General features: G+C 41.0%; 2 protein-coding genes across 5 annotated transcripts; both read left to right on the top strand.

The window, feature by feature from the left end:
- Positions 1–4,451: 4,451 nt before the first annotated feature.
- Positions 4,452–7,916, top strand: tssc4 (tumor suppressing subtransferable candidate 4). Of its 4 annotated transcripts, none has more exons than XM_041276889.1 (4): positions 4,452–4,707; positions 5,393–5,531; positions 5,704–5,776; positions 6,125–7,916. In XM_041276889.1, exon 4 carries the CDS (start codon positions 6,201–6,203, stop codon positions 7,116–7,118), a length of 918 nt encoding a protein of 305 aa, XP_041132823.1. In that variant the 5' UTR covers positions 4,452–4,707; positions 5,393–5,531; positions 5,704–5,776; positions 6,125–6,200; the 3' UTR covers positions 7,119–7,916. The 4 variants fall into 4 exon arrangements, with proteins under 4 accessions (XP_041132823.1, XP_041132820.1, XP_041132824.1 ...); XM_041276886.1 differs by having other exon boundaries at positions 5,393–5,514; XM_041276887.1 differs by lacking the exon at positions 4,452–4,707 and adding an exon at positions 4,764–4,788 and having other exon boundaries at positions 5,393–5,514.
- A 957-nt stretch (positions 7,917–8,873) lies between these two features.
- Positions 8,874–23,448, top strand: LOC121329517 (anoctamin-9-like). Its single transcript, XM_041275110.1, has 24 exons — positions 8,874–9,053; positions 12,869–12,943; positions 13,188–13,298; positions 13,828–13,955; positions 14,159–14,208; positions 14,717–14,775; positions 15,056–15,135; positions 15,376–15,510; positions 16,145–16,238; positions 16,446–16,506; positions 16,849–16,931; positions 17,177–17,281; positions 17,456–17,620; positions 18,171–18,207; positions 18,641–18,752; positions 18,846–18,903; positions 19,201–19,298; positions 19,840–19,985; positions 20,520–20,672; positions 21,171–21,315; positions 21,787–21,906; positions 22,079–22,172; positions 22,512–22,624; positions 22,848–23,448. Exons 1-24 carry the CDS (start codon positions 9,033–9,035, stop codon positions 22,876–22,878), a joined length of 2,274 nt encoding a protein of 757 aa, XP_041131044.1. The 5' UTR covers positions 8,874–9,032; the 3' UTR covers positions 22,879–23,448.
- The last annotated feature ends 690 nt before the right edge of the window (positions 23,449–24,138 follow it).

Here is a 24,138-nt window from a genome sequence, read left to right on the forward strand (position 1 = left end):
GATCTCTTTCAAATTTTGAATGAAGCTGATTTAAAAAAAAATTCTACTCAAAGTATAAAATGTAATCGAAGAACTTAAATCAAAGCACGTGGCACCACAACACCACGGTATGTTTGCAGTTTTACCATGCTTCCCCCAGGGTTACACAATGCATGTACCTTACCCTGGTTTGTCATGACTATTAATATGCTTTACCACTACCTCTGTACTGTTCAAGGCGCTTCACTGTGCTTTATTACACTTTGCTATGCTTTAACTACGGGAAACTTTAGAAGGGCAGTTTGTAGTCCTCCTAAACTTTACATTATAACCAAAAAAAGTGAGCCTTTTGACTGATAAGTTAAGATACACACACACACACACACACATGAAAAGCTCCAGCAACCTCAGACAAAGACAAAAAAAAAACTATTTACAGAGTCAGATATAAATGCTGAAAGCGTAGATCATGGAAGCATTGGGGCTCCTCTATAGTTATGCAGCCCCTAGCCCACAGCCCTGTAATCACACAGCGCCCAGCCTGACGCATTTAGCAGCAGTGGCCTCACTGAAGCCATGCAGCGGTCGCAAAGCCAGGCACGCTTACTAATTAAACAGCTCCGCCCAGGGAGTGGCATCAAACATCTGGCTGCCACTGCTGTTTTTAGAGGCTGTTCTTTGAATGCGTCTTTAAAGTACAGACAGGGCAGGGTGGAAAGCTGGACTTTGATATTTAATGTGCACAGTTGTATCTTCTGGGGAAAGGATTTGGAACTGCACATGAAACTGACAACCCAGTGCATAGAATATTAAATTGGTATGTTCAACATGTGCCCATTTATTAACACATAAGAACATAAGAAAGTTTACAAACGAGAGGAGGCCATTCGGCCCATCTTGCTCATTTGGTTGTTAGTAGCTTATTGATCCCAGAATCTCATCAAGCAGCTTCTTGAAGGATCCCAGGGTGTCAGCTTCATCAACATTACTGGGAAGTTGATTCCAGACCCTCACGATTCTCTGTGTGAAAAAGTGCCTCCTATTTTCTGTTCTGAATGCCCCTTTGTCTAATCTCCATTTGTGACCCCTGGTCCTTGTTTCTTTTTTCAGGTCGAAAAAGTCCCTTGGGTCGACATTGTCAATACCTTTTAGAATTTTGAATTCTTGAATCAGGTCGCCGTGTAGTCTTCTTTGTTCAAGACTGAACAGATTAAATTCTTTTAGCCTGTCTGCATATGGCATGCCTTTTAAACCCGGAATAATTCTGATCGCTCTTCTTTGCACTCTTTCTAGAGCAGCAATATCTTTTTTATAGCGAGGTGACCAGAACTGTACACAATATTCAAGACGAGGTCTTACTAGTGCATTGTACAGTTTTAACATTACTTCCCTTGATTTAAATTCAACACTTTTCACAACGTATCCGAGCATCTTGTTAGCCTTTTTTATAGCTTCCCCACATTGTCTAGATGAAGACATTTCTGAGTCAACAAAAACTCCTAGGTCTTTTTCATAGATTCCTTCTCCAATTTCAGTATCTCCCATATGATATTTATAATTTTTTTTCTGAGTGCAGTACCTTACACTTTTCTCTATTAAATGTCATTTGCCATGTGTCTGCCCAGTTCTGAATCTTGTCTAGATCATTTTGAATGACCTTTGCTGCTGCAACAGTGTTTGCCACTCCTCCTACTTTTGTGTCGTCTGCAAATTTAACAAGTTTGCTTACTATACCAGAATCTAAATCATTAATGTAGATTAGGAGTAGCAGAGGACCTAATACTGATCCCTGTGGTACTCCACTGGTTACCTCACTCCATTCTGAGGTTTCTCTACTAATCAGTACTTTCTGTTTTCTACATGTTAACCACTCCCTAATCCATGCACATTTCCTTGAATCCCAACTGCGTTCAGTTTTAGAATTAATCTTTTGTGCGACACTTTGTCAAAAGCTTTCTGGAAATCTAAATAAGCCATGTCATATGGTTTGCATACTTGATAGCTGCTCCCAGTGGTTAAAGAAACAGGCTTATAACCAGGAGGGTGCCGGTTCAAATCCCAGCTCAGCCACTGACTCATTGTGTGGCCCTGAGCAAGTCACTTCACCTCCTTGTGCTCTGTCTTTCTGGTGAGATGTTGTTGTAAGTGACTCTGCAGCTGATGCATAGTTCACACACCCTAGTCTCGTATCTTATAAAGCGCTTTGTGATGGTGGTCCACTATGAAAGGCGCTATATAAATTTATTTATTATATACAGTATAGTCCTTTATGCAGTTTAACAAACACCCTGAAACTGACACTTTAATTATAAACGGTCCTATTCGCTATTCAATCACTCAGGATACCACTTCTCCCTGTTCGATTTCAATTACTGCAAAAGTTTTGTAACGACAGCAAAGCTAAGCTGGGTTCCTGTATCACAGAAACTTAGCTAGGGCTGGCTTATACTTCAATAAAGACAACTGGACTGATTGAGCACAGTTTACACACACACACACCCCAACACAGACTTAACAGAGACAGAAACACTGCAGTTCAACCACTGCAGTCAGGAACGACTCGGAATGCTTGCACAAGAAAGAAAGAAAGAAAGAAAGAAAGAAAGACTTGTAATTGGAGCTACTAGCTCTTAAAAAGGGGGTTCTTTCTTCTTACTGGGGAGCCACTGCCCCCCTACAGTCACATTGAAATGACGTCCAGTCTATTCTGATGTGACTGAAGGAGATGCAGGACTCCCCTCCCTATATAAAGGGTTAACCTTGTGCATCAGGTTCAGCAGCTGTTACAGCTGCTTAAATAAACATTGTGGTTGCTGTCGGTGATAACGCAGCCACACAAAGCTGCTCACCGGTGTCTAATGCACGCCGGAGAGGAGGAGGAGGAGGTGATGTGCTAAACTTTAACACATGTGTTTCTACAGGAAAATATAGGAAATGGGAAAATAATCAAATCCCGGGGGGAAACAAAACACTTACAAATAACGCTGTATGCATTCATGTAAATTTGCTATGGAGAATTTGCATTGCTACTTTTGTTCCACGTGTTTGTTCTGTCATTACACAATGTATATGCTGAGCATTTTGTTCTGAAAACAGCACATCTGATTGAGAAAAACTGTATACACTTTGTACAACACACCTGAAAAACTGTATACACTGTATAGAACACACCCGAAAAACTGTATACACTGTATAGAACACACCCGAAAAACTGTATACACTGTGTAGAAATTACAAAATACAGAGATGAGAGAGATCCACAGTCATATTTTATTTTTCACAAAACCTATTTAAGCAAATGGCTGGGTCTGTCTTTGTCCATCAGTCGGTCTTTCTCAAATACTGCTATGCATTACAGACAAACATTTCGATTCTTCTGCCAGGATTCTAATTTTGCTTTAGGTAATAAATAAACATAAGTGGATGCAATTAATACATTTTGGGGCAATTAGACAGTACTTGGGCACATGTATCTTTGAAGTGAATCCATTCGATACTTACACAAATGCTATGAATCACTGAACTGCACTTGAAAGCAGCATGCTCTGTGTGTGGTGCATGCGCCATCTAGTGGCAGGAACACGCAATGGAACTTCATTTGTTTGAAAAGGTTCCAGGTGCACGAATTCTGAAAGCGTGCAAGAAACATTAAGACTAGACCCGTTCAGATTTATATATATATATATATATATATATATATATATATATATATATATATGTGTGTGTGTTTATTTTTTTTTGGTTGTCGTTTCTCCTAAATAAATTCCTGTTGGGTTGATAAGGATGCTATTTGTCTTATGTTACAAGTAATGGTTTGTGTTATGGAAAAAAAATGTTAGCTTTTACATTTATATTGGATTTTTTTGCGGGGTTTGTTTTCACTTTTAGTTAAATTAGATTACTCCATTCGATTACACTAACCCATAATGCTGTTAGCGTTAACGAAAATGGTTTGATACGGTCCCTGGTTATAATCCCCGCTCAGCCGCTAACAGCCAACCCTCCTTGTGCTCCGTCCTTCGGATGAGACGTAAAACCGAGGTCCTATTGTAACTGACTCTGCATAAGAGTTGTTGATGGTTGTTAAATGCTAAATGACTCATTTATTGTAGTAATTGGTGCTAAGCGCGGTTTGTTTAACCAGTCCTTTGAAAATGCTTCAGCCTCCGTAGAGGAACGTTAAATGGAGTCAATGTTAGAGAATTATTATAATAACACGTGCTTTCTGCTCCCTTCACAAGTTACTGTCTTGTTTTGTTGTTACTAATTTGTATATACAATGTGTTTCTATGCCAGTGCTATAGTACACTACCCGCGATTGTATATCACTATTTGTATTTTTGTGTGGCGTGTGTTCGTGAGTGTTACGCTACAGCGAGGTGCATTGTGGGGACTGTAGTCGTTAGGGCAACACCAAAGCACTGCGTTCTGACACTAACACATTTGTTCTAAAACAAAAACTAAAAAAAATAATAATTTGCAAAGGAGATCTTCGGTATTTCTTAAATGTGATGGACCGATATGTCTCGTCAGATCCCTCGGCTTCTCACCTGAGTGCAGAGAATAAGCAGAGTTAGGCATCGCCGTGTCCCGGTTTATATTGCAGTTTGGATGTTGTAATTCTTAAGCTCGACTCTCCGTTGAAAATCGCCTGCGTCCTGGTCAATTAGAACTACGATTCCCAACATGCAGCGGGCGGAGAGCAAACGCTTCTCCGCGGGAAGAAGGGTAAGATGGAAGATGTTTCTGCTTATCTATTATGTTTGTGGTTTTTGATAAATTAGTTCGACCGGAACGAGTGATTGCAAGGTTCTCGAGTGTTTTAAGTTGTTTTATTATGCAGCAAATATGCAAATGCATTCATAAAAACGAGAAACACAGCTCTGATTATAGTCTCGTCCAGTATTATTTTATTATAAGAATTATTTTAGCTCTGGGCTGATTTCGATAGTCAAAACGAACATGGATTAGTCTAGTTTTATCCCTGGTAAACGTCTGCGGCTTATTATATATCGATATTGACTTTAATTGAGTCTGTAACGTATCAGTTGTAGTGTTAGTGGATCGATAATTAGTTCGCACGTATCTTCCAGAAACAACGACGTACCGAGCCTTACTGTTTGATTACTGTAGTTTATTGACGTGACAGCGACACTGTTTTCAACACGATCGCCAACATCTGTGTACGTTTATACCGTGAAGGCAATGATATATGGGGTAAACAAAGAAAAGTATTCGGACACACTCCATACAGTCATCAGTGATTGAAAGCAATTTTTCACTGGACAGCAGCCGGAATCTGAAGCTACAAACAACAAGCAGTTCTGTTATTTGTTGTTAATCCTTGACCTATATGACTTTGCCTTGCGTTTCCACGCAGCGCATCAGTTAACTCGTGTGTGCTTGTGCGCAGGGTGCTGACTGATACCTTGATAGCGATTGAAACACCATGGAAGACGCTGGATCAGACCTCAGCGCACACAGATCAGCAATCATATCCGAGCTAAATAACATCCAAACCACCACCCAGAACCTGTGAGTCACCCTGCCCAGTAAGACCGATACCTCCTACCAGAGCACCAGAGAGAGTGGAAAGTGTAAAACTGGATTCTACACTAGCTAATATGATTCTACACATTGCTAATATGTAAGACATGTTGTTTTAAAGCCTTGGTTATTTTATTAGCATTTTCAAACATGCCGTTTCTATTGTGTTTTTTTCAGAGTGAAGGACCTGCAGGCATTGGTAGCCCTGACTGACCCAGAGGGAGGCAAGTTAATCCAGTCTCAAGATAAAGTGAGTCGACACTTACGTTTCTCGGTTTCTCCAGTATTTTTATTTTACGGTATGTAGTCACTAAACCGTCCTACTGCAAACCTAAAAATCCATGTTGGTTTCTTGTTGCCTTCTGCAAGAGCAAGATTTAGGTCACACAGTTAACTTGACAGTGGAGAAGTCACATTGCAGTTCAGCATAGTTCTGTGTATAGGTGAAGTGCTGTAATAACATGCATACTTGAAAAACCTATAATTTGATCTTTTTTTTTATTAAACCATTACAGTGTTTGAACAGTAAAATGGATGCAATGGGAGTCTTATTCTCATCCCTGGTTTGTAATGTGATTGCTGTTTTTTTTCTCTCCAGGCCCTGAGTTCTTTGGAGGTCTGGAAGTCCATGTTTGCAGCAGCTGCACCAGATACAGAATAGAGACACCATTGCAATGAGCGACAAAGACGACAGCGGCGATGCCAGGCGGGCAGTGCCCGGCAAGGCCACAGACTGCGACAGCACGGTGCTTTCAGACACCATCTCCCTGAGCGACTCCGACCCCGAGGACTCCACGGCCCCCGAAGTGGAAGACTTATCCTCGGACGAGTCCTCGGATGGGGACTGCAGCTCTGCTGAGCCTGCGAGACCCCTTGGATCTGCATCCGCAGGTATGAAGAAGCCTTTCCAGCTGAAAGGTATCAACTCAGGGTTCTCCTTCCGCAGCCAGAGCATATTTGACAGCCTGGGAACCGCCAGCCAACACACAGCGCCTTCCCTGGGGGACGATGACCTCAGCGACGGCCCCTTCGTGCGCCCCCTACCCCCGCTGGCCAAGAAGAAGGATGCGGAACACGGGGCTCCCAAGCCCCTCTCCAGGGCTGTGCCAGACTACCTGGCCCACCCAGAGCGCTGGACCAAGTACAGCTTGGAAGACGTGCCGGAAACCAGCAACCAGAAGAACACCGCGGTGGCCCAGGAGTTCATGAGCAGCCTGCAGAAGAGGAAAGGAGAGTCGATGGACACTCAGGAGTCCTTCTCTCCAGCCTTCAACCAAGATAACTCCAGCAACATGTCAGGCTGCAGGATCGTCTTCTCCAAGCCCAGCAGGGCTGTCGCAGAGAAACAAGAGAAGGAGGAAGAGGAGTGCAAGGGGAGGGAAAGGGGCCGAGAGGAGGAGGAGGTAAAGAAGGTGGGTTTGCTACACCTGAAGGAGCTGGAGGATGAAGTGAAAGCAGACCTGAAGAGGAAGAGGGCCGATGAGGGGGAGGGAGCGGCAGGGTTGGTGGCAGCAGTGGGATTTCACAGCAGCCGGACGATCAACAGGAAGAACATCCGAAAGACAGTGGAGAACCAGAAGGAAGATGACTAGATACCCACGAGTCTTCTGTCAGCTACGAATAGGGATTGGAGAGGGATGAGGGAGAGGTCTTTTAATAGCTTCCTTTTTTTTTTTCAATCGCAAGGAATGACTGTCCAAATGTTTTGTTTTGGATTACATGTTTCTGTTGCCCTCCAAAGATTCTTGTTCATTTCATCATTGCAACAGTCTGTTCAGGACAGTATTTAAAATGTATCATCAGTTCTCACGAGTCACAAGCAACATGCATATCCCCTTTGCTCACACAGTTCGAATTAAATCTTTTAAGACATCTTTTTATGTTAACTGTATGGAATTTGAAAAGTTGCCCAGTTTGAAAAAAAAAAAACAAACAGATATACATTATACAATAGATAATGTAATTAACTTTACATGGTACAATTGTGCATAGTGACTGAAGGGGATATGTACACACACAGCCTGGTTATCAGTAGCTAAAAATCTTCCTTTAGAACAAGGTGATGCAGGGTAATAGTACCTATGTGGCCCCTACCATAGAATATATGTCTGCTAGCTGTCGTCTTTGTGTTTCAAAGCTATTCTGTCATTTCTTTAATTTTGCCGATCATGCACGGAGAGGTTTCCTGCAGCTTGAAACACTGTATTAGAAATAAATTGCACTGTATTCAGATCCTGTATACGAAGGTGGTCATACTTTTACAATGCTGCAGAAACGTGAAACTGTTTTGGTTGTTTGCTATTAGTAATATTTTTTGATAGATGATTGAATAAAAAAATGCATTGGATTAGTACAGTATTGTTTAACAATAAATAGATTTTAGAAGACTATGTTTCATCTGGTTTAATGTCTAACCTGACTGCATACTAAAACATACTGCTGCATTTGGACCTGGTTATTTCTGTGGAACTACAATGAAATAAAAACTCCCAGTGATGTAAGAAAAAAAACCGAGAGAAAATAAGAAAAAGCCAGGCTGGAATCACAAAATGTTAATTTGCTTTATTTAAATTGTTTCTATAGCTTTTTTTAAGAGGGCCAAAACGTTTACCTTCCTAGTCTGACCGTGTGCTTTAACACAATGTAGTTTTGTAACTGAAAAGAAGGTGGCGACTCGCTTCGGGGCTGCGAACAGAAAGACCGTTGTAAGGATTCAACTGAATTAAAAAAAAAACAGTAGTAGTTATATTGTGGTCGTTGTGGCTGTTGCACGGGGATCTGGTTGCAAGTTAAATTGACTTCATTTAACGGAACTGAAAATATAAAAACTTGGAAAAAAAAAAAAACGAAACACCAGATCAAGTTATTGCACAATGACAAGGATGTTCAATAATAAAGTAGAAGTTGGGAAATGTTACATAGACTCGTTATATTGTAAAATCGCTTTATGGTGTTTGCACTGGTTTCGGTTTGACGAGATGTGTTGTCACATTGGACCTGGATCTGATGTTTGTGCAAGAGGCAAATTACTTTCATTTAAGTTCACCAGAACAAAACGCATACACTCAATCAAGGGCACCTTTCAAGACATACCGCTGATAACTTGTTATATGTGCAGTAAGTACCGTAGTGTTTATTGTACTCCGGCTCAATATTGACTGAGACTGTAAGCTGGTGACCATTTTCTGTTTAAAAAAAACAAAACAATAAACTTTAGAAATGATACTCGGGAACGGGTGTTGGAAGGCGGGGAAGCACTTTGCAGCCGGTCGGCTAGCAGCTGTCGATATCAAGATCTACCTGCGACTGCACCTGTGCGCCGGGGGTGAGGAATGTTTAATCACGACTGAAGCTATCACAACGCGGAAGTGCCTGCTGCTAACAAACTCCCCGCACTCGACAAGAAAGGGTGTGAGTCGACTGAAACTCAGTAACGAAACAAAATGACTCTAGTTTCGTGTTCTTCCAGCAAAGTTTACATTTATTAATTGGGAAAGACACTCGACATGGACAACCACAGAAGCCAGGTAAGTTGCTTTAAGAACGTTTTTTTTTTCTTCTTTTTTTCCTTAGAGGCGTCTCAAGTTCAGTTTTTCTTTTTTGCGTTCATCTCCGTGGCAGATGTTGGGGATTACATGCTCAGGGTGTTTGGATTGGTGTGTAATTGCAAAGCAGTAATATGTGTTTCTATAAATATGTATTTATCTCTTGTTATTTATAAATTCAGCCTGTTTTGTACTGCTTGTGTGTATTCCTTCTCTATACACTGTATCTGTGGAAGTGGGAGTATTTGTATTGAGCTGCAGGTGTTAAATATTATGTCTTTGTTTCCAGGGTAACCTTTTGAAAAAACACGTTTATTCTTTTTCAACTGACGCCGGTCTAGTTTCACAAACTATTTTGTTTGTTTGTTTTCACGTTGTTCCAATTTGTTTAAAAAATATGGGGGGGAAAAAGTGTATTTGTTTTATAGGTAAACTAAAATAAGACATATATGTATTAATAATCATTGTAAATAGTTCTAATTTTTTACATATTTACTTTGTTTTGAGAGCTATAGCATACTTAAGCAAGCACAGTACATCGCATTAGAATTATTGACAGAGCGATGCAGGTGTCAATAATGGAATCTCGAGTAAGCTGCTTCATACTGGACAGAATCCTAAACGTAGGACTTGGTAAACAGACACTAAATTATATTGCCGTTTCAGGGATGGAACTAAGACTTCCATTGCATAGCGGGTTGATCCACTCCTGGATCTACTATTAGCATATCGGGTTCATTTTAAAAGCTGGAATGAAGGAAAGTGCTAAGCAATAGGAATCCTATTTCCATGCCTGGGTTTACAATTGAACAGTTGTTCAGAATTATAAACGGTTATTCGAATGAGATCAGAACTGAAACTCTTTTCAGGTACAGTCCTCCCTTATGAAAGTCTCCCGCAGTAAAATCACAGCGAAGTGTAATAACGCATAGTGAAAACATAGTAAAGAATAGTGGGGTATGGTAAAGCGTATTAATACAAATGGCACACCAGGGTAAACTGTGGTAAATGCACAGTGTAACCTTGGGAACAGCATGGATGAAATACTGTGGTTAACTTTTCTAAGAGACTGCTGAGTTTTAACTAGTGATCAAACTTACCCTGTAGGCAAAACGTAGAACATGTTGTTTGGGGTTTGTTTACATTGACCGGCTTATTCTGAAACAAAGGGAGGGTAGAAGCTGTTATTTTGGTCGGTTCGGTGGCTTCATCCCAAGCCTGCTCACACAGTAACAGGTCCCCTGCATCTAGTCCCCCGGGAGGTCTGTGCAGATGGACTCGGCTTCAGCAGTCTGTATCTGAGTCTTACCATCGCGAGTGTGGGAATCCACAAGCTCTCATCGCAGGGGGACATCATCAGCCTGTAAAGTCGTGTGTCATAATCCTGCGGGGACTAATGTGACAGGCAGCGTTGTGTGACTATGAGAGCTATAGACCACATAAGCAAACAAATCTTGCGCTTTTGCATATTAGTGGTCAAGCGCTCGGTTGCGGTGTGCTGGGTCTCATGGTTCACATCCAACAAATCACACCAATAGCCCATATTTCAAACTCGTAACACGCTGCCGACAAGCAGAATCAAAGGGCCTTAATGACTAGCACTGGGACAAATATCTGAGCATTTCAACGAATATTTTTTGCCATGTATTCGGATTCAAAAATCAGATGTTTGTATTCGCTAGACGTGACAAATATAACTTCCACTCATTTACCGCCTCGCCGGAACTTGCGCGACAGTTTAAAAAATGACAAATGAAAAAGAGCTCCGTGTGATGTGAAATTAATATATTAAAAAAATTAAAAAGCAGGATCAACACAAACCCCATGCTACTTAGTCTAGTATCCAAATCCTGTAAACAGGGCAAAATGAAAGTCTGAGTCACATGTGATAAAGGCATCATGCAAAAGCAATTCATAGCACCAAGACAAATAGTTCAACATTTTCATCATTTGAGTTTAATAAATTAAAATAATCCTTAACAACTCATATTATTGAACACAAAATAATACCAATGTAAACAGACATAAAACATGCATCTTTTAAATCAAATAAAAAGTTGATCTAAATCACAGAGAACCAAATGGTAACCTACAGTGTTGTAAATATCCAGAATAAGATACAATATGCATTTGATATGATATTCCACCCCATTCCATCTGTTGTCTACACTCTCTTCAGCATGAGGCTACAGATATTAATCCACATCACATCTTATGTCTTCATTAGCCAGGCACTGAGTAATATCTCTTGGCGTGCCTTATCCACCCCTAGCACTGTTGCGCTGTGATGTCACCACACGCCTCACCCCTGACCTGGACGAGGGTGGCTTGCTCGTAACGGCAGCGGTCAAACACCTTCCACCTCCAGGCTGAAAAAAAAATCCTCCATAGGGTTGAGAAATGGGGAATATGGTGGCAGGAACATCATACGTCCACGTCCACGTCCACGTCCACGTCCAGCAGCTTCATCCAATTGTTCCATTTTGTCACAAACTGCTGCTGTTTCCTCAGAGTTTTTATGTAGTGATGTGATGATTATCAATTAAGCTTCCTTGCATTCTCACATGGATGAGGTCATTTGCAACAATGAGCCCTAATTGTTGCCACATGTTCTAATAATGAAGTATTTTGCCAGATTATCAATTAGCAGTTGAAATCGGTTGTTAGGAAAGACAGTAGTACTTAGACTTGAGTAAGTGATTGAGAGTTTTGCATTTTGTAAACATGATAGTGTGTCTTAAGATCAGAATTTTAGAACTCTGTTCGGATTTTTTGTTAGGAGTTTTGCACTTTGCAACTGTGTTTTGAAAAATGTGCCAAAGCGATTGTAAAAAACTGTAATTCACTCGGGTAAAGTAAGTCCTACGCAATGTATTCTTTACTCCTGGGATATTTTTCTATTTTAATGTGTTGCGTATTGTAATGTCTTGCTGTAAAATGCTTTGAGTTTCAGGTCTTGATGATACAGCCCTGAATACATTCAATCGAAATGGTGTGTGTGTGTGCCTGTGTGTGTGTGTGTGTGTGTGTGTGTGTGTGTGTCTGTGTGTGTGTGTGTGTGTGTGTGTGACATGTGTAGTGACACATTTTTCTTAACTGGCTAGTGATGCTGACTTTACACAAGAGAATGAGCTTTAAAAAAAAAAGGGCTCTTCAGTTCACCTGGGATGTAAATAGAAAAATATAAAGTTGGAGTCTTCTCATTCTAGTAACACATTTAAACAAGGTACTAGTTTTAATAATTACAGTGGCTCCCATTGTCATTATAAAAGTATAGCTATGAGCTTTTATTTCATTATGGATTTAGGGCAGGGCAGGACAAGGGAATCCTTCTCACCTACTCTGCAATAAGCAGAAGCAATGCTACTAGAAACCAAAAGCAATACTCTCTGTAAAAAGATTCTCTATGACGGCCCAGCCTGTAATGCACAATGAATTCCACTTGATCTTCTGCTGTGAGTGCACTGTGTGTGTCTGTGGGATAATAATGGCTTCACCATCGGGCATGCAGAGTCTCATTCCTCGGGCAGGTTTCAATTGGAAGTATTCCAAAAGAGATTAAAAAAAACAATTCCCATTGTCTTGCATGCTAACCCAATCCTTTTGCACCTTTACTTAACCACCAAACTAACAAGTCATTTCTACGTCAGATACTGTGAAGTGGTTTATTTTTAGTTGTTGAACATTAATAACAGGTTGAAAGCTATTGGTTTGTGTGCTCTAGTATCCTTGTGGTTTTGAACTCATTTTTGTTTTATGAGATTTATTATTTATTGTGTTTTGTTTTTTATTTTCAGGAAAACATTGAGCTGGTGCCAAAAATAGATCCAGACCACACCACAGAGACAGACCACAATCCTTTGATTCCATGTGTATGAGCATTATTTATTGATTTACTGATGATTGATTGATTATTGATTGATTTGACCGAGGGGCTCAAAAGTCATAGATTAAAATTACTGACAAGCAACATATTACCAGATCATTTGACATAACGTATAAAACTGGTTTTATATTAATAAATAAATATAGATTTTGGACTCAAAACCTCTTCATCAAGCCCTCCAGCAACACAAGACTAAGGAAAGTGCGTTCATTTTATTTCTTCAATCCTAGAGTAAATATGACTACGTGCTGGTGGGTAAAGAGTGGGCGGATGGCACAGAGCAAGACCGGAAACAGAAGGCTTTTATCAAAGCTCTGGAGAATAAAGGCTATCGGACCCAGGTGAGCTGCTGTGGCCCTGGCCTGGCTGCTTCATGCTGTGTTTTATATTGCAGAGCTGGCTGTTATGAAAGGTTCTGTGTTTCGTTATCCCTCAGCACATGTTGCCCTGACGCACCCTGGCTCCTCTGCTTTGCCCAGTTTTCCACTGCTCTGCCCATTTCCTGCGGCAGGAGTGGCCCTTCCACTCTTGGGCTTTGTTTCAGCCCTGTTCTAAAGTATTCACTTGAACCCAATTAAACCTCCAGTAGTAAATGATCTCATTTTACCTTTTAAATCTGGAGTGGAGACCTATGGGGTTTGCTCAAGGATAACGATGGCACCACATATCTGAAAGGAAAACATGCCTCTAAAATGTACGGTTGTACATGGCTCTAGCAAACCTCTTCAGCAAAAAGTACTGTCAGTAACTGCTCCAGGCCCAGATGAAAGCTACAGTTTTGTAACAACAAAAAATATTATGTGTTTGCTGTTAGATTTTCCAATTGTGGTCGAAATGGTTTTAAATGTCTTTGTGTTTGTGATTTTTTAGAAACTCAGGGAGAAGAATAAAGTGTATTTTGGCATCCTTGCCCCACAGGAGATATTTTCAAAGTATGCCCATCTCTTGAAGAATCCTGACAACTGTTCCGAGGAAGGGATGGTATCAACACCCACCAAGTAAGACAGTGTGCATGACGGGCGGTGCTGTTTGATGCACTCCCGTTACAGAGTCTGTCCCCTGTCACGAGATGAGAGGAGGTTAAAAGCTTTAGAACCACGAGCCAGGCTCTTTTGCACTGTGGTTAAGTTGAGTTGAGTTTAGTATAGTGCCACTGCAGCTTTGCGCTGCGCTAATCTTCCCAACCAATCTTGTATTCCAGAATTCGGATCGTCAAGTTTATGCTGGACAACACTTTCATCAGAAACGGAGGTGAGTAATTGCTCTGCAGTCTGATTGGCTACTGGAAGTCTACACGGGTTTGCAATTGGCTGTGAACCTTACAGTAAGAGCCATTCACATTGCCATGCCACAGATGAGTGTTTTTTTTTTTTTATCCCTTACAAAAGTTTACCGCAATAAATTAGCTCAGTGATTTTGCACCTTTCCTATACTTTTCCCATGGCTGTACTATGCATTTACCATAGTTTTGTATTGCTTTACCATGCTTTCCCTTTGTTTGCTTTACCGTGCTTTCACTGTGCTTTTATTAAACGTTGTTTTTGCTATGGTAAGCTTTTATGAGGGTATTACCAGTTGGACAGCTGCTTTCTTGCAACACATTGTCCTTGCTGCTGTAAAACCTGCATCAGTTGCTTGTTTTCGGTGCAGGAGAAGAAACCTTCTAAATTAATACACGCTGGCATTCAATATTGATTGAGTATGACTGAGTGCTTTACAATAATACCTACTAAGCACCCCTCTCCTTTCATTCCCTTAGAGAAACTGCATGCATTACTGAAGGAGAAAGTCTTTGAAGCCGTGTTTCCTCTGCATGAGGTAAAGCATTACTGCTACTCCACTGATGTCTGTTCTTGTTTTGTTTTGTCAGTTTTACCATTTTCTACACAATTTGTATGTCTTTGAAGATTTAGAGAAAGACTCCTAGTGAGAACGTTTGTCAAAGACCTTTCACTAAAGCCCCTTTCACACTGGCATTCTCTACCCAGGTCAGGACCTGGGTTAACCCAGGTATGACCCAGGTACGTGGTTGCACACTACGTGGGATTGTGACCCGGGTCCCTTCCTGTTCTAGAACTGCATGTTTTGTTTATTGCAGGAGAGGGAACAGAAGAACCTTATCAAGAAGTGGGCTCGCTGGACAGCCGTCTTCAAAGAACAGCCCATTAACGAAGTCAGGTAAGACTGCAATACAGAACGTTAGATACAACTCCGAACAAAACGGGGAGAACAGTCACAAGAATAGAGACAATTAGTGTTTTTTAAATGGTGGCAGCTTTCCATCGCTGCATTGTGCCTTTTTTCACCAGGGTCATCCAAAAACCATTTGAGCAAAATGTGACAGCAAGAACAAGAAGACTGGGGATACGAATCTCTTGGCTATGTGATTAATAACCAATGTCTTGTTTGGTTTTTCAGGATGTATTTTGGGGAGAAGGTGGCCCTGTATTTCCTGTGGCTGGGCTGGTACACTTACATGCTCGTACCAGCGGCTGTCATCGGGGTCATAGTATTCCTCTACGGACTGGCATTCTTTGAAAGCAACCCACTTATGTATGTGAATTAACTATATAAGAAATGAAATGGACTGTTATTGCAAAAAAACAAAGCCTTAATTAAGAAATGCTGCTTTACAAAGTCATAATTCCTACTACAGACGAGTTGACACACATGCAAATTGTCATTTTTTCCTGCCATAGTTTCTTTTGAGCCTGCTTGTTGTAAACTGAAATAACTTGGGTTTACATGCTGCCAAATGCGTATTGTTAATTCAGCCCTGCAATGCAATTCTAAGTTATATAAAGCAATGGGAGCAGAGCATGCACGTGTATTAGAATTACCCTTACAGTAGGGTTACTATAGGACTCCATGTACAGTAGGACAGTTAGGAACTTTTCAGCGCATGTCACAATGCATTCTGGTACGTCACAGCAGGACTACACTTACCAGAATGCAAAGGGGTGTGAGTTGAAAAGCCCGAACTGTCTTGTACTGTCCTAGTGTACATGGAGTCAGATGATAACCTTGTCTTTCAATATTTAGGGGAAATGTCAAGTATATAAAACACATAATACCATAAAGTTTTCAGGAGCCTCTTTTAAAAAGCATGCAGGGCACTTTTTAAACTGCATACATCAACCAGCGATCACAGGAATTTGAATACGGGTGTTTCTCTGTCTGCTTACAGTAAAGAGGTCTGTGAAGGGAACTCCACTATAATGTGCCCGCTGTGTGACAAGTGTCCCATGTGGCAGCTTTCTGAAACCTGCACCTACGCCAAGGTAAACCCGTCGTTAAAATCAGCGTCATTTTCTCGCCTCTCATTTGCATTGCAGCATTCCTGCAAGTTAAATTCTAATTCATTTTTAAAATCAATTCCAATTCAAATTTCAATTCCCATTCCTTGGAATTTACTGATGTGTCACACTTGCCTTCAAGAAAAGCTGGCTAACTTGCTGTTGCTCTTCTTGTTTCTTGTCTCCTTGCAGGTCACCCATTTGTTTGACAATGAGGGCACAGTGTTCTTCTCTATGTTCATGGCCTTGTGGGGTGAGTATCCCTATGCTTGGAGCTCTTTAATACTGTGCAGTTTAGAGACCCAGTGTCAGAGCTGCTCACTTCACAGAGAACCAGCAACAGGCGTTAGGTTCGGCTTTCAATGGGTTGTTGCCAACTGGTCTCCAGCCAGCAAGACTACTGCTGTATTTACTGGGCTGTCTCAAAAGATGAAACCGTTCTGTGTGGGTTCAGAGTGTCACACTGAGGGAGGTCCCCTGAAATACTGAGAGCTGAGCTAGGGTGGCGTGCTCTGGAGCGGCTGTCTCCCAGGGGCAGGGCTGTGGGTTCGAGGCAGGGGGAGGCTCATGTCCAGCTGGCTTTTATCGTTTCCAGCCACGTGGTTCCTGGAGATCTGGAAGAGGCATCGCGCTCGGGAGGTCTGCAGGTGGAAGCTGAACAACTGGGACGAGAACGAGGTAGCGGCTCGGTGGCCTTTTCAGATGTGCTTCAGAAGCCGTGAAGCTTATCAAGCTCGCCATTGTAATCTTACACACAGTATTTTAGCTTATAGTGATTGTCCCACACTTGTACTACAGAGTGCATTTGCCATAACGTACCACCGCTGTCTTTATCAAGCTCGCCTGTGCTTCCCCAGTGCTTTACTGCACTTTGCAGTATAGCTCACCATCTCTCCCTCTCCCCCTCTCTCTCCCTGCCCTAGGAGGAGCTTGCTCTGGATCTGATCAATGACCCAGACTGCACTCAAGATCGGTACCAGCACTCGTACCTGCGCAGCATCCTGGTCATGGTTCTGGTGTGTTTCATGGTGAGTGAGTGCTAGGGTCCTTGGGGTGCAGTGCAGATCAGCCCTCTAATAATTACACATCATGAATCCACAATCTAATCTTAATGCTGGCTGTAGTGACCTTAAAAACTGGGGTAATAGGTCAGAGAGCGTATGTAAGTGTTCTTGCTGCAGCGTTGTCTGTGCTGCCCGCAGATCGCACTGATCATCGGGCTGGCCCAGGCGCTCGTGGTGTTCCGGGTCATTGCGACGGTGTTCCTGTCTGAGAGTACGTGGCAGCTGCTGAGCGACCACGCCAACACCATAGCAGTCATGATGGGAGCAGTGCTGCACTACCTGACCATCACTATCATGAACAAGGTGAGCCGCCAAAGGGCAACAAAAACACACTCACTCACTTTTATAACTTGAGCTATTATTACACTATGTAACACAATTTTTGTTCCTGGGTAGTAAGTGTTATTTCCTAATTGCTTATGCCTCAAAAGTATAGAAAATGGCTATTATTCCCCACAAACTTTGCTTTTGTGACCAGGACAGTGATATTTCAAAATATCACTATTTCCAATGGGAAAATGGGCAAATGTGTGTCTTTTCGTTCACATAAAGTCAGAAAAAAACAACATATGAATCCAAATTAACATGTATTTATACTAAAGTAATACAAAGATGACTACATAAGATTTAGAAGTGAGTAGTATTTCTGTATTTTACAGTATAATTGTAAATCTCGAAAAACTACTCACTTCTAAAATGGACTGGGGTGTAGTCCTGTGTCTGGTTGTTAATAGGTTACTGATCCCAGAATCTCATCAAGCAGCTTCTTGAAGGATGTCAGCTTCAATATATATGAATTCAAGTGCAAGACAAAAATTAACTGAATAACATGCATTTCTAATTTTTTTTCTAGGTCAATAGAAAAGTGGCCTTATTTCTCTGTGATTTAGGTATGTTATTTTTAACACATAGCTCTAGTAATATGTCTTGTTTTGGAATTCTGATGTATACAACAACACCCCCTGCTGGTTAGAAGCTGGAATAGCATTCCCTAGTATAGCTCAGTATAACTGGTAATCCATGGTAATCATGAATGAAGCACCAGCAAAGAGCTCAGCCACGGTAGATTTTATTTCACTGACAAGCAGATTTTGTTTGCATAACCATGTTTGTCATATATAATAATAGATATTTCCTTATTACTGGACACGGGAACTTTTTAAATGTAGTACTACTCAGTGCTTTTTGCATGGGAGCAAGAAACTCTACAATCTTGATTAAACTAGAAAACGACATGCAGGGCTGTGCAGAATACCCTTGCTGGGTTGGGCTTGATAAGCCAGAAGCTGAATGCTTGTATAATTCCCTGGTCTGTGTTTGCAGAAAACGTGCGGTCGGACACAGGCAGGGAGAGGAACTTCACTGTCAAGATGTTCACCTTCCAGTTCCTCACCCTCTTCTCCTCACTCATCTACGTGGCCTTCTTCCTGGGGAGGCAAGACTGCTGCAGACGACTGTGGTTTTATACAGATATACACAGTCATTACCAATAATTCTAGTAATGGCTTCATGTCCTTTTCTTTGTCAGGATTAATGGGCGTCCAGGGGGCTACGTCAGAATAGCCGGGATGTGGAGACTGGAGGAGGTGAGTAGTTTTCATCCAATCAGATTAACAGCTTGAAGCTTACAATGGTTTCCATCACACACACCTGAGCACAAGAAACAATGTAAAAATGAGTCCTAACGATGGTGATGATGAAAAAACAAGCTTTTTAAGTACTGTACGAATGCACAGTATGCTTTTAGTGCTGCAGTTTTTTGTGCACATGTTGTAATCCAGTAGGTCCAGAACATCTTGAATGGCTGGTTTTGTTTTTACCCACTGCGCCATGCTGGAATACATGTTGAAACGCGTTGTTTCTTTCTGTTTCGCTCCTGGCAGTGCCACCCCAGCGGCTGCATCACAGACCTGTTCATCCAAATGGCCGTCATCATGATTCTCAAGCAGACTCTCAGCAACGTGGTCGAGTTCATGTCCCCGTAAGTCAGTGTGGTTTTCCCATCTAAAACTTTACTGTGGTCACTTACAAGGCTTTTGATTCTGTAGTTTGGTATCCTGACCACTAGGTGGTACTGATATGAGTTGAAAGTGCATTTGTTTTTTATTTTGTTTGTTAATGATTAATGGATATTCAACCCATTATACAGTAAATCATGTAGAAGAAACCAGCCAGTTACAATGACGGATTTGTCACAAAAAATGTCACTCTCTACAAGGGACACTATAACATAATACATAAAAAATGAACACTATTTTCATGTTTCATTTATGTAGCAGTATTAATTTCTAATATAGTAATTTAGGTGTCTCTTATTGCTCAAGAGATTTTACACAATTTGAACCGTTCAGCTTCATATTGCAGTTCTCTTGCCCAGCCGACACACCACACACACACACACACACGCACACACACAAGCACTGCAAGCACTGGATGGCATCCAGGTATTAAAGGTCAGTTGATTGTTGACATTGTTACTGTGGAAGCTGTATCCCTGTCTGCTCTCCTCTCTCGCTCTGCAGCTGGGTGAGTTACAAAATACACAATCTGCAGGACAAGAGTCACAAGGGGGACAACGAGTCGAACTGCATCCGGGACTGCTGGGTGCATAACTACAACATGAACGAAGTCAACTCCTTCAGCCTGTTCAATGAGTTCCTGGAAATGAGTAGGTTCTTCATCAGAGCACAGAACAGGAAGGGAAGACGCCAAAGTCTCCATGTCTCTCCATATCTCCCTGATTATTATTATTATTATTATTATGATTATTATTATTATGCAGCCCCTAGCCTTGGGAACTCCCTGCCAACATTTCATGTGCGTATTGATCCACGATTTGTCAGGTGCTTGTCCTGGAAGGTGCTGTATTATTGCTGTGTTGTTATTGTATTTTGTCTGGGGGAATTTGCCAAATATCTGAAATACATGCACCAGCAGATACAGTATTATTGTATAATAACTTCGGCTAGATATGGTATTAGGACATTGATTAGTGTCATTTATAAACAGAAAATGACAAAAATGAATTGCTGTGTGACATGAAAACAGTACTTTTGCTCATCTTTACATCTGTTGGGCACCAGCAGTATTATTATTCATCGTACAGGCTTGTGAATTCCAGTTTATTTTGCATTGATATTCTCAACGGTCCTATTCGCCAGACTGCAATGTAAATTTTGCCACTGGGCTGTTTGTATTGCAGTGATCCAGTACAGCTTTACCACTATATTTGTGGCTGCCTTCCCTCTGGCCCCTTTGCTGGCTCTGATCAACAACTTCTTTGAGATCAGACTGGACGCCATCAAAATGGTCAGCCTGGAGAGAAGGATGTTTTGCAAGAAGACCAACGACATTGGTGAGGGCAGCAGGGTTTGAGTAGCGCCCACATTTTTTACAATCAGTATAACAGCATTGTCACATGGCTCCCCTGCACAATATCCCCTTCAGTCACTCCATGCAAAATTGCACCATGTTACACATGTTATCTATTTTATAATGTAAAAGTGTTTTTTATTATTATTATTATTATTGATTTATTTGCTAAAGTTGTGGCAGGGCAGTTTTTCAAACTCCATAGAAGTCACACAAAGCCTTTAAAAAAAAAAAAAAAAAATATATATATATATATATATATATATATATATATATATTATAAATATATAAATTTATAACATGACATAAGGGGATAGACGAGCTGTAGACTGACAAAATTAAATAATTTAAAAATAATGCATATAGTTTACATACTGTGTGCATTTATTTTCTTGCACACCAACATTAGTTGCACATGAATGGTTGCCCTTCTCTAGCGCAGTCCTGGCTAAGCCTGTCTCGTGGGGGTGGGTTGTTGCAGGGATTTGGCTGCAGGTGCTGCAAGGGATTGGGGTGCTGGCAGTGATCGCCAACGGGCTGGTGATCGGAGTCACGTCGGATTTCATCCCCCGCCTGGTCTACAAGTACTTCTATGGGCCATGTGCTAAAGGAGCCGTGGACATTGAGTAAGGCAGCTGTGCACGGCATCCCTGCTTCTTTCAGTAGTCATGGCTGGGTAAAGTAAGAAGATTAGTACAGTATGTGTTTTGTATAAGGTTCCACTTAAGTACTGTTAAGTGCTATGGAGAAGGATGCAGTTTGATAACTTGTGTGACTAACAGAGATGCTTCTTTATATTAGCAGGTTCTTAGGAAGGTTCTTTGTCAGGAATTGCAAAGATAAATCTTCATGCAGAGGGTTGGTGCACCCTGAGAACTGAAAGCATTATAATCCGATACTCTTGTATGTGACTTGAAAGCAGTTCAGCAAGTGCATAGCAGCACCCTCCATGTAACACCTTCTGGGCAGAACCTGTATTTTAAACATGGCACAGTGATGTTTAAAACTTCAGAGTAGAATTGCCATGCAATGTGTGCCCCCATCCCCCGTCCCCTCCCCAGTAACCCAGGACCATGTCTTTCCCTTCCTCTCTGCAGCTGCATGTCAGGGTACATTAACAACAGCCTGTCCACCGTCTATATGAAGGATCACAACATCCGGAGGGACTTTGAGCCAGGCCAGCTCATCTTCAACGGCAACAATGTGACCCAGTGCAAGTAAGCAGGGCAGGAAATTCACTGCCGTTGTGTGAAAAAATAGAGTTCTGAGCAGAGTACTTAAAGTTACCATGTAGATATTGTGGGAGCTCTAAGTTACAGTGAATTGTCATGGTCACCGAGGCAAGCTGATCTCAGTGTCTTTGATTGATTGACTGTGTTTGGTTTCCAGGTACAAGGATTACCGCAATGATGATGACTATGCCTACACGTCTCAGTTCTGGCTCATATTTGCTGTGCGCTTTGCCTTTGTTTTACTGTTTGAGGTAAAGTGCCCAGCGTTCACAGTCTTCAATTATAAATTATATTATCCATTTATTTATTGATTTATTTGAAAATATGATGATTTAAACTACTGTTCTGGTGTCGGATCTTTACTGATTCATTATAAAACTGGTAACACATTTTAGGGGGAAAAAAAAAGTTTGCATGCAGCAATAATAATAATAATAATAATAATAATAATAATAATAATAATAATAACCTCAGTTTCCTTAGGAATCTGGTAGAATGTTAAATTTATTCCTCTAGATTGACGACTCTACTTTTAGCTTGAAGGTTATGCTCTGCTGAGTTGACTCTGTGCTCTCCTGTCTCCCTCGCAGCACGTCGCAGTCGTGATCAAGTTCATCGCTGCCTGGTTTGTACCAGATGTCCCGCTGGCAGTGAAAAATGAGAATCTGGATCGGAAATTTGAAAGATTGAAGAGCGAGCTCATGTACGTGTAACAGGGCAGAGGCTGGGTGCGAACTGCTTGCAAGTGTCTTAATTGCTATGCAGAAGAGTCTAGTTCAGAAATGAATGTCGTACATGTGTCTTCACATTGTGATACACGTTCCCATGTTTAAAGGTTCAGCATTTAGGAAATTAACCCTACAGTCCGCACCCACTGCAGTGTATTTCATACCATGGGGATTCATCTTTACCTTCATCTCTTTCAGGAAAATGGAGAATCAAACCGCAGAAATATGAAGAATGAACAAAAAAAACTGTACTTTCGCAGACAGAAAACTGTGAACTTGATCATTTTACCTTTTTTATTATTAATATTTTACACATTTTTCAAACTGTAAAGCATGCATACAAATGTATGTAATTGTATTAATACTTCTGGAATCCATTGTGTGGATGTGTAAAAAAAAAAGTAAATGTACAGCATATTGTATTGTGTAATTACAATATAGTAGACACAACTTAATTCTATTACATATTGTATTGTGTAATGTATTGATTTTAAAACAATTGAGGATAGTGGTTTGTATTAATTGATTGGTTGAAGAAGGGTTAAGAATCTTTGTTTTGTTCCCTATACAGATAGAGGGTTACCTGGATTCACAAACCAGCCATCCACTTAAATTATATACAATACCAGTATATTTCAATTAACCACAAATAAATACCCTAGCAAACCAGAATGGCACGCATGAAGTTAAGTGATTACTGTAGAAAAGGCAGGTGCTTGTGCTGTGGTACAAATGCCATGAATCTGAAGTTTTAATGTAAGATGACATTAAATATGTTTTATATATATTTATGAACTAACTCGGTGTGTGTGTGTACAGTATGTTTGTTTTATTTATTTATGTGTTTTTCTATTGTAGATTGTTAACCTATCTCTAGTGTAATTTCCATATTTCAATAATTTGTAATATTGGTTTGGGGGGAAAAAATAGAATCAAAGAAATCAAACACTTCGAGGTGAATATGTGCCATTGCCGGTACGTGTTCAGCTAATTAAACCGTAATCCAAAGGGTTTTTCAGCGATGCAGACATTTTAATTTATAGCCAACAGCATTGAAAACAATGTCGCGTAATTTAGAAGAACAAAGACACTGTGCCTGCTGTGTGATTAAAACAAGTCGGTACGATTAGGTGAGCGAGATTCCGCTTGCAGTAAAACTCGACTGCATTCGAATATTACAGGGCGCTGCCAATTACATTGGTTCTTATATTTCATCATGTGCAAAACTTACAGTAGCAAACTTAATGCGTGTGAGAGCTACCTGTTTCCTGTGCTGTAATGTAACAGTAACGTAAGCAGACACCTGTCTCCTACCTGTAAATAACAGCGTGAAAATGCAGCATTGGCTACGTGCATGTATAGAAACTGGTTGTAGGCCCTACTGTGCTACTGGGATTTTCGGAGCAACGAAAGTGAATGCAAAAAAAAAGAGTTATTTCCCATTCAAAAGGTGTTTAGACAGTGCAATAGCAGTACAGGTGAGCAGAGC

The sequence above is a fragment of the Polyodon spathula genome, chromosome 17 (genome assembly GCF_017654505.1).
Source record: "Polyodon spathula isolate WHYD16114869_AA chromosome 17, ASM1765450v1, whole genome shotgun sequence".
In the NCBI taxonomy this organism is placed as follows: Eukaryota; Metazoa; Chordata; class Actinopteri; order Acipenseriformes; family Polyodontidae; genus Polyodon; species Polyodon spathula.